This window comes from Ipomoea nil, unplaced genomic scaffold (assembly GCF_001879475.1).
Source record: "Ipomoea nil cultivar Tokyo-kokei standard unplaced genomic scaffold, Asagao_1.1 scaffold2827, whole genome shotgun sequence".
Taxonomy (NCBI): domain Eukaryota; kingdom Viridiplantae; phylum Streptophyta; class Magnoliopsida; order Solanales; family Convolvulaceae; genus Ipomoea; species Ipomoea nil.
Window position 1 is genome coordinate 1,607,118 of NW_017619255.1, and position 11,273 is coordinate 1,618,390.

General features: G+C 35.6%; 1 protein-coding gene across 1 annotated transcript; it reads right to left on the bottom strand.

Annotated features, from left to right (window-relative positions):
• Positions 1-6,908: 6,908 nt before the first annotated feature.
• On the bottom strand, positions 6,909-10,228 carry LOC109159426 (probable LRR receptor-like serine/threonine-protein kinase At3g47570). The gene is made up of 3 exons (XM_019307539.1): positions 8,347-10,228; positions 7,528-8,073; positions 6,909-7,297 (listed from the first exon to the last, which is right to left on the bottom strand). Exons 1-3 carry the CDS (start codon positions 10,226-10,228, stop codon positions 6,909-6,911), a joined length of 2,817 nt encoding a protein of 938 aa, XP_019163084.1.
• Positions 10,229-11,273: the final 1,045 nt, after the last annotated feature.

Genomic DNA, 11,273 nt, shown 5'->3' on the forward strand with positions numbered 1-11,273 from the left:
TAAACAATCTCATTTAATCATATAACTCAACAAGCAATCTCATGCTATCATATATCTCAATAAGCAATCTCATGCTATCATACATCCCAATAAGCAATCTCATGCTATCATATATCTCAATAAGCAATCTCACGCTATCATACATCTCAATAAGCAATCTCATGCTATCATATATCTCAATAAGCAATCTCATGCTATCATACATCTCAATAAGTAATCTCATGCTATCATATAACCCAATAAGCAATCTCATACTATCATATAACTCAATAAGCAATCTCATGCTATCATATAACTCAATAAGCAATCTCATGCTATCATATAACTCAATAAGCAATCTCATGCTATCATACATCTCGATGACCAATCTCATGTTATCATATAACTCAATAAGCAATCTCATGTTATCATATATCTCAATAAGCAATCTCATGATTTCATATAACTCAATAAGCAATCTCATGCTATCATACATCTCAATAAGCAATCTCAAGTATCGAACTCTCAGTGTGCACACCCCCTGACCAGGATTCCAAGCCTGGCGGGAAGTCCAACCTAGTAACTCGGGAATATCGACCCCGTTACTTCATATCGGATCACAATGTCCGTTTCTTTCTTTACTTTCTTTCTTTCTCTTTTCTTCCAAAAGGACATAGTCCAAACAGGCTTCCAAAACCTCGGATTACTCACACTAGATACATATAGGTATAACTCATGCATTTCATACTCACGTAACAACTTTACTTATTCAAACTTATGCACATAGCTTCTTAACAACTTCTCTTTTCTCACAAATTCGAAATCAAATATCATGCAACTTCTCAATGGAAGTAGATAATGATTTTTCCAAAATAGATATATGTTTTTGAAAGAATACTTAGGCTTACATTAAGCCACTTATGCACTTAAAATCATGATATGCCCAAAGATGAACTTTATTGTAAGAAATACTTCACTTTCATTTCACTGTGAACTCTCAAACAAATACCAAATCATGCTTAACTCACATTACTTAGCAATTCTTATTAGCAAACACTTAGCAAGTATTAAACATGCACTTGAACTCAAAATACTCAACATAATCTCATTCACTGTAATCTAGCATTCAAGAAATTATGCTCTGTACACTTCCAATATTTCTTAAACTTGGCAGAAAGTCTCATCAAGTCATAATAGACGTTTAGGCATGCTTTTCTAGCAAAACTTAACAAATAAAGTTCATGCTCCTTAGTCTAACAATTTAAAAATTGTCATTATCTTCAAACAAATAGCTAAGTCTGATACTTCTCATTTCTATTCACTGTAAACATACTCAGAAAACTACTAAGCATGAAACATTTCCATTTCTACTGTAAAACACTCATTTCAACTCCAAAATCAACAAAGTCAAAATCTACTAGTGCGTCATGACGATCCCGAGTGTCCGAGCCTCAAGGGCCTGCGAGTTCCGGTCCGAACGACACGTAGCTGAGCCACAAAGGGCCCGGCCACTACACATATTTGTCCTGGCAAAGCTTGCGGCGGGGCTTGAGGAGGCCCGCCGCTTGGCCCCACCAAGCAACGGCTCAGGGTCACGGCCCTTGCCTAGGGCCGTGCCCTGAGGCCGCCTCTCCACGACGCTGGCTAATGGCCCCTGCCATAGGCCGTTGGCTAGTCCCGTGAACTTGTATGGTGCACACTGTCTGTGCACCAGATAGGTTCTTTTCACATATAAATGCAATTTCAAGCATTCAAACACTCCCAAATCCTCAACAACACATCATAGATCAACAATAGATCACTTAATAACTCAAACACAACAATAATCTAGCATTTCTAAGCTTTCCAACCAATAAATAGACTTCACAGAGTCTGTAAAAGCTTTGGGAGTCCATGGGGTTATATCTTTGTAGCTTCTTCTTCCTTGTATGGATTCATTCCTCTTCCTTACTCAACCACTACCCCCTTCACCACCTAAACACCTCAATAAACCAAGCAACAAAACTTAAGAAACACCTCAATAAACCAAGCAACAAAACTTAAGAAGAGAGTCTAAGATATTGGGAATAAAGGAAAGAAAACTAGGAGGGAAGATAGATGAATGGATGGAAATGAATGTTGGAAACCTTACTGTGTTTCTCCCTTGTTCTTGCAGAGCTCAAGGTTGGGAAGCCAAGAATGGAATCTGGAGAAGATAAATGAGCTTACTATTCCTTTTATATGGGTTCAAAACCCAAGGAGGATACACAATGATTGGTGGAGGGCAAAAAGGTAAAAGTTTGGCTAAAGGTTGAATTGGACAAAGTGTTTGGATGATTGTGGTCCACCAAGCTTCATTGACCAAGGTCTAAAATCAAGATTCGAAATAGTTTGGGGTTAAAAATGAATTTCTCAAAAATGAGTTATAGATAGACACTTGATTTAGGCTTCTCAGATTCCTCCCAGTTTCACTCAGAATGATTTTTTTTTTCAGTTCAAAACTTTCGCACGTGATGTACCCAGAAATTTAGGATTTTTAGAAATAGATAATTCTCAATGTTCAATTTATTTAAAAGTCACTCAAAATGATTTATTCAAACACCGTGTTTATCGCAAAAATTTTGTAAGAGTGAAAAATGGCTGTTTGGATTTTCTTAAAACGGGATTTGGAAAATTAAATTTTGGGTTGTCACAGCCTCGGCCTTGGTCAACCTCGGCTGGGGTCGACCTCAATTAAGGTCAACCCCGGTTGGGGTCGGTCTCATCTAGGGGTGGCCACGATCCGGGGACTTGTAGCGGAGGGTGGCTTCGATGGAGGTGTCCCAGGCCCCGAGCGTGTACACGCGTACTCAGTCTTGTCTGGAATAAAATAGCTCATTCTTGTCTTGTTTAGGACCACCACATCTTGTCTGAATATTACATGTACCTTTTAATTACCCTACAAACGACTATCAATACAAAAGTTGTCTCCGCGACATATATTCCTTGTCTTTTCTCATTTTATTATTTATTCCCTATTTATCAGGTTTAGTAATTCGGGCTACCCCGTGTTAATTAAATCCATTGTTAAAAAATTAGACTTCATCAGAGTATATGCATGTGTGTGTGGTTATTTAAGAATTATACTGTCAAGCACCTTGTGCTCAAATGACACCTCTGTGACTCCCCTTGAGGGAAAGTCACATGAACGAACCCCGGTAGTGGTGTATTGGCTCTTTGTGCTTCAGTAGGTTGGAAAAGTATGTATGAACAGATACTACATTGTAATAGAGTCAGTAGCATGTAAATATATATATATATATATATATATATATATATATATATATATATATATATATATATATATATATATATATAAGAATTATACTAGCCATTGAATGCGCGTTGTCCGTGTGAGAAATAATTTCCTAACATATGTGCCCAATATTATCAAAATTAAGATAAGTAGATATTATAATAAATTAAATTTACATTCAAAAAAAAAAAATTAAATTTACTATCTACTATAACAGCCAAAAAAAGTAGGTTGGAACAAAAAAATGTTCATCGTGATGAAATGAATGGTTCAAATTATTATGATTTTAGTAATTTTTTAATTTTTCTACTTTACCCTCTATTAATTATTTAACCACATTCCTATTATATTGTATTAAAAAATATACAATATAAAATTTAACATGAACTTTAGTTAAATAACTAGCCCGACTAAATACATAGCATTCAAAGTTGAACATTAACAAATAAGGAATCTTGAAAATCATTTGTTGCATTTTTTTAAAAGAATTTAGTTTCAATATTTCAATTATGTTTTTTCATTATTGGGAATAATTTAGGTTATTATAATATTAATATTTGTTGCCTGTGTTTCTATAATGGTACAATTGTACATTACTTTATAAATATTGTACTATTAATCTTTTTAGAGAAAATTTTAATTTATGCCCCTTCATAATATGTCAATTATACATGTTACTCCTGAATTATTAGTAGTGTAAATGTTGCCCTTCAATTTTCAAAACGGCACATATATTGCCCATCTCATACCGTACGGGAGGAAAATTGAGGGACAAGTTTTACACTATGGGAGGGGCAATATATGTATCGTTTTGAAAATTGAGGGTAGGGGTGTAAATGAGCCGAGCTACTCGTGAGCTGCTCGCGAGCGGCTCGGTCAAAGCTCGGCTCGATCTCGGTCAAAATCGAGCTCGAGCCGAACTTGAGCGGCTCGTTTAATAATCGAGCTCGAGCCGAGCCTAATTATTCTAGGCTCGTGGCTCGTCGAGCCGCTCGCGAGCCTTATATATAATTATATACAATAATAATAATAATAATAATAATAATAATAATAATAATAATTAAATTTCTACCCTTCTAATCTTCTATCGCTTCCCCAACTCCCCATGCCCTAGCTCAGGCACTCAGCCGACAGAAGACGAGACACGAAGACAGTCGAGTAGTCTCCGGCCTCTGTCAATTTATTTATCCGACAACTATCAATTATGTATGGATAAAACAAAGTAGTTTATTTTTAATTGGAACATGAATTTAAAATCAAACAGGTCAAATTTGAGGTCAATAACAAGCCCGAACTCGAACCCAAAATCGAGCTAGAACTCGAGCTCAAGATCGAGCTCGAACTCGAGCTCGAATAATCGAGCTGCTCGAGCTGCCTGAAAATTGCCGAGCTCGAGCTCGAGCATCAATTGTTGAGCTCGACCGAGCTCGAGCTCGAACTCGAGCCGAGCCTTCCTTAACGAGCTCAAGCTCAAGCCAACCCAAGCTCGAGCTCGGCTCGACTCGTTTACACCCCTAATTGAGGGCAACATTTACACCACTAATAATTCAAGACTCACTAGTACAAAATGAGTCATTTGCGTCTTTTGTAAATGACAATAGGCGTCTTTACTACACAAGATGCGTATGGAGGACATAAATTACAATTTTCCTTATTTTTTATCAGACGAAATTTTTTCTTACAATATCATTGTCAAACCTGCGCGACTTAACTACAAAGTTGTTGATCAGAAATACAACTACACTTGGACAATAAACGGTAGGACCATTGTCCAAAGAATTGACAATATTGACACCCCACTAGCTCTAATTGAACAAGTTTAAACATCATTCTCAGAATTTTATCAATGCATGAAAAATTCAAAAGAAATTTGTAAGTTAATTTTTTACTATATCATTATAACAATATTTGTTGTAACTATATATTTCGAATTTTTTATCATCATCCTCTATTGACAACAATTGTAGCAATTGTTATTGACAAACTCCCTAAATAATTTGTTTCAACAAATGGAAATAAAAAATCAATGACATTGTTATGGATGAAAAGTAAGCACCTCATTCTATTACTCTTATTAAATTAAATAAATTATTATGTAGCTACAACCAAAAATAATATATATGCATTTCTTTAATTAAGAATTAGATGTAAACAATGCTTTTATTCAAAAAAATTTATTCATTATCAAATATTTTTTTATTTTTTAAAAAGAGATAATTTCATTAGTTATATTGTCTTTATTTTCTACAATGCAAACAATCCTTACCTTCAAAGTCATTAATTAATTATATTCACTACATTGTTCACTGTCTTCTTTTTAACTATCTTGTAATTAATTAAATAGCAAGGTTATTATACAAAATAATGTTATATATTTATTTACCAAATATATTATTAATATCATGGAGAAAGATATATAAAAACTAGTTTGAAGCCAATCATATTAACTATTTGGGGAGGATTTGTTGACAAATGGGGTATTCAAATAGCCCAAGAAATTGAAGTGGGAAACTAATTTAATATCCCATAAAATCCCTTTATCGTAAAGGCCCTGATATCATGTTACGAAAGGAAAGAGAGAGAGTTTCTAATGTGCTGTCGTATATTGTCTCAAACTGTCTTATAGAAAACTGTCTTATAGAAAAGAGAATACAAAGCCCTATGAATAGGTGCTAGAAGACTACGAATAGCAAACAAGTTTCTATATGTCCTACCTACCTAAATCTCTAAACTACCTAATATATAAAGATTCTATATATCAAATATATATTCCATAACACTAAGAATTTACTTAAAAAAAGAAGGATTTTGCAGCTTCGTTTATTTAAATGCGTAAGTGATTAATTTTGTGCGCGAATTTGCAAGTAAATAAATATGTGAAGATAGAGAGATTTTTATAATGGTTCAGGAAGTCCTCCATTCCACAATTCTCCCGTAGTTTAGGAGGAATTTAAGATGTATTGTTACAAAGTAAAAGTGGATGGAGAGCGTTTCAAAAAGTATCAATCACAAAGTTCCCTAGCTACATGCTCAACTCTTTAATGATAGTCCTTCAGAATAGATGTATCACCTATAAATTGGCCTTACTATATATTTGACTTTTCTGTTGCAAGGATAGATCTTCCACCAAGTCCCCTTGAGTGTAGAGTCTCCAAATTCCTCATGAATGAAAGTTGTTGGTGCTAGACACCTTGAATCTTGATGATTCAGAACAAGTTGGAGCTAAGAACAATGAGTTTATCTTAAGAGCTTGATTATTTCTCTCTTAAAAAAACTAGATGTTCAGTAATGTGAAAGTTCAAGTTTCTAGGTTACCCGTTTATACTGAGAGCAACATTTGCCTTTGAGAGATTACATTTATTGCTAACAAATTTAAAACTTATCAACTAACTTTAGACTTAAAGAAAACGTTCAAAACGTTTTCATATGCATCATCGGTCTTCCACTCTTACGATGAAGGAAAGCTAAAAGATATTGTGTCGTTGGGGTCACTTTAATATGAAAATAATTGTGATATAATTTCAAATATTCACATGGTAGCATGGAATCAGCTGGTGTTGAAAATTACATGAAACGAAGAATATTACATTAATTAAAAAAAAAAAACATAAATTGCCAACAAAAGAAATTAAATAAATTGCAATACACATAAATCTCACCAAGGGATGGTATTAATGTCTCCAAGTTTCAAAAGGGTGTCTTTAATTGAATGCAACTCTTTGAGAACATTGCCAATGTTCATTCTGTCCCTTGGTAACTCCACGGAACAAGCAATTCCAATCTTAAAAATCGATATAAGGCACTCTAGAATCAAATCTCGATGTACAAGACTTTTAGATGTCGCATTTGCACTTGTGTGGAATAGCTTTGGATCTACAACCTCAGTAACTTGCTTAGGTAGAGCCACTCTAACATAGTTATGGAGTGTTAAACCATTATTGAAAATATCACTCGTAGGGCTTTTACCAGTAAATATTTCCAGCAAAAGAATTCCATAACTATATATATCGCCATAGGTTGACAATTCACTTCCCATCCCATATTCTGGCAGACATTCAAATCTAAGCGTTAAAAGATTAATTTAAAGCTTGTACATTTATAAATTCTTTGAATTACATCAAATAATTAAACAAAAGGAATAATGTTTTTTATGAATTCTTATTTTCGCTCACAAAGATGAAATTCCTTCGCCTCCATAGTCCCTACACCTGATTTATCAAGATGGTGGAGGGATAAAAGAAGTATAGTTAAGATGAAGAAAATGCATAGTATACCTGGAGCTGCATATCCAATAGTCCCTTTAATTCCCGCAGAACTCATCATTTGGTGTGATGAAGACGCAAGTGTAGGAAGAAACTTTGCTAATCCAAAATCACCTACATGAGCAACCAAGTTTCCATCCAACAAAATATTACAAGGCTTCAAATCACAATGTACTAAGTACGTCTCTAAATGATTATGAAGATAATCAAGTGCATTTGTCACATCAATTACGATATTCACTCTCTGTAACAAGCTCAAATTCCTTGGATCATTGTTTTCTTCGCTGTTTTCTGAATGATTTTGCAACCACTTATCCAAGCTACCATTAACCATATACTCATACACTATGGCCATGAAGTCATTACCTTCATGATCAATGCTGCAACAAGAGGTCAAAATTTTTACCAGGTTTCGATGCCTAATTTGTCGCAATGCTTCACATTCAGTTAAAAAGCTCTTAGATGCTCCTCTCACATCAAGTTTGAGCACCTTAACTGCAATAAATGTTAAGCCATCCTCAAGAATGCCTCTATAAACATTGCTGAACTTTCCTAAACCTATTTTGTTGGATTCGGAGAATCCATTAGTTGCCTTTTGAAGACTCCAATAAGACAACTTAGGGATGATGAATTCTTCTATGGTTGCAGAATCCAATAATGTTGAAGATTTTTTGTTCTTCCACTTGTATGTAAACACAGAGAGAGCCAACAATAATATTATAACCAAAGTCCCACTTGAAATGAATATTATTGCCAACTTTTTAATGCGAGATAGACCGTGTCTTCACCCTGCTTCTCTCGTGCATTTTGGCAATCCAAACAGAGGAATACCTCCACAAAGCTTGTTGTTACCACTAAGTACAACATCGCTCTCGTTTTTGAAAATTCCCTCACTTGGTACCTCGCCATCAAATTCGTTGAAAGATAAATTCAGGCGGTTTAAGAATGGAAGATTACCAAGAAACTTTGGGATTTTTCCCGTGAGGTTATTACGAGATAGATCTAAAGCTTGAAGGCTTTTTAAAGAAGCAAAAGTAGACGGAATAAATCCTTGGAAAAAATTGCAGCTCAAGTTGAGATCAGTCAAGCCAGCCAAAGAACCGAGGGTATTGGAAAGTGCACCTGATAACATGTTGTTTGAGAGGTTGAGTGAGACCAAATGTTTCAACCCACCAATTTCTGAAGGAAGAGGACCTGTGAAGTGATTGGTAGAGAAGTCCAAATTTACTAGTGAGGATCTAGAATGGAAAATCTCTTTAGGGAGGTAGCCGTTGAGTTCGTTTCTAGCAAGGTTTAACTCTAACAAATTCTTGGATTCTTCAAGGCTTATTGGTATAGAACCAAGTAGGTTATTGGATTGTAGGTAGAGTTTACTCAGCATGGACATATTTCCTATTGAAGATGGAATCTCCCCTGACAGTTTGTTTCCTGCGAGGTTTAAGTAATTAAGCAATTGAAGACTTCCCAATGAACTCGGGATAGTGCCACTTAGCTGGTTTCTATACAATTCTAAGTATTCCAGGTTAAAAAGAAGACCAAATTCACTTGGAATATCTCCGAGTATGACATTTCCAGCTACTGAAAACCCCCTAAGCCTCGAAAAATTGCCTATAATTCTTGGCAAAACCCCTCCAAAATTGCAGCCAGCTAGGAATAAGGCTTGTAACATAGTCGTACTATTGAGAAGCTGAGACAACATGGAATCCAAATCATTGGACTTTCCATTACCAAGAGGATTGTCACTAAGCCCCAGGTAGTCTAACTGGTCGAGTCCATTAAATGATGGAACTCTTCCTGTAAAACCATTGCTAGTGGCATCAAGCTGCCGAAGTCTCGTGGCATTTGATATTGAGCTGGGAAGTGACCCAATAAAATGATTATTGCCTATATTAAAATGTTCAAGACTTGGAAGAGTGGAGCCTATATTTAGTGGAAGATAGCCGTGAAGTCGATTAGATAATACTTCAAGTACTTCCAATGATGACAGATTGAAAATGGGTGAGGGAATGGCTCCAGACAAGTTGTTCATGGCCAGCGAAAGGAAAGAAAGTTTGTGTAATTGGCCAAGAGAATCAGGGATCTTTCCTTCAAAGTTGTTACCCATAAAAGAAAGTTTTACAAGTGATGAAAAGTTCCCTATATAAGCAGGTATTTCTCCTACCAAATTGTTTTTAAAAACAGCCAGGTATTGAAGCTTGGACAATGATTGAAATTCCAAAGGGAATCTGCCAGTAAGGTCATTATAATCCAAACGGAGAGTAATCAAGTTAAAACAGTGTGATATGTTTTTTGGTATTTCACCTGAAAACAAATTGTTGGAGAGATTAAGCACTTGTAGTCTTGAAAGCCGACCAATTTCCTCTGGGATTATGCCTGTAAAGCTATTGTTGTAGAGAAGCAATTCCCGGAGGAAACTCAAGTTGCCAATGTATGGTGACAAAGAGCCACCAAGTTTGGTGGAGTGGAAATCAATTTTGGTGACTCTCTGATGCTTGCGGCCGCAAGTGATTCCAGCCCATTCACAGAAATGAGTGGACTCATTCCATGAAGTTGTAAATTGAAGAGGATCGGATACTATGCTTGCTTTTATTGAAAGCAATGCTTGGTGATCTGTGTAGTTTCCAGGTTTGGAGAGGGGGGTGGAAGTATTGCAAAGGAAGAATGTGGAGAAAACTAAAACAATGATTGTATGGAGTAGTATAGAGAAGCTCATTTTGTAGATATAATACACTTCACTTTGGGTTGAATTGGTTACATTAGAGTATAGAGGTTACCTAATTTATAAAGCTGGCCAGGGCTAGCGTTAACGATTAATAATTGGAAAAATTATATTTTTAGTTCTCTAATGTAAACTTAGTCTATGAATTATATGTGTGATCTTTTTTTTTTTTTTTTTTTTGATAAGGAGAGGGCAATGTCTGGTGTCTTACAATTGACACCCTTCTAACACGGTGCTACCTTGGGGCAAGCCGACTGAATCCACCCGAAACATAGGGAAGAGGTTCCTCCCATTCCACCCACGTATTATTCGAGTGACACACTTCTTTAACAACCAAAATGTCAACCACCACGTTTTGCTCTCTTTAGGCATGTTGGAATGAAAGATCCAGTCTTTGGGCAATGTTTGGTAAATGGCGGATTTATCAAAATTTTGACGGATCCACCACTCAGCGTTTTGACCTTGGTCAAAACACTAAAGAAGGTTCTTGGTTATTCAACGGTTTGGTTTGCTCCAAACGCTAAACCGATGAAAATGCAAATTCTACAATTTGTATCGTTTGCATTTAGCGTTTTGCGGAAAAAAGTTTTTCTTTCTCCAAAACGCCATGTATTTTTTAAAAAAAAGTTTACTGTGGAGCCGTTTCAGCTCCATGAACGCAAGAGCTAGTTTGGCTGGCTCACTACTTGCCCATCAACGGAAGGGCAAGCTTTATGTTTAACTTGGAGCCTTAAGGCTCCTTTCCAATGCCACTTTTTTCATCGATGAGGAAAAAGTGGCAAAACTAAGGGAGCTGAACGGGATCCCCTTATGTTTTTTTTTTCTTCTTTTTTTTTTTATAATGTATTACTTTTATTAAACAATAATTATTATTAATATGAAATATATGTGTACGCCTTAGGTTATTTTACATATTAATCGCTAATTTATACAGCTAATTTTACCAAACATCTTTTTACCAACCGTTGATACAATCTGCTGATCAAACCGGCTAATATAATCCGTTATTTGCTAACAGCTAACACAATTCGCTAACCGC

Coding starts and splice junctions, on each gene's coding strand:
- LOC109159426 (XM_019307539.1), bottom strand. CDS start 10,228: ATGAGCTTCTCTATACTACTCCATACAATCATTGTTTTAGTTTTCTCC. Junction 8,074..8,346: donor TAACAACAAGCTTTGTGGAG/GTATTCCTCTGT, acceptor CCAACAAAATAG/GTTTAGGAAAGTTCAGCAAT. Junction 7,298..7,527: donor TATTGGATATGCAGCTCCAG/GTATACTATGCA, acceptor AATGTCTGCCAG/AATATGGGATGGGAAGTGAA.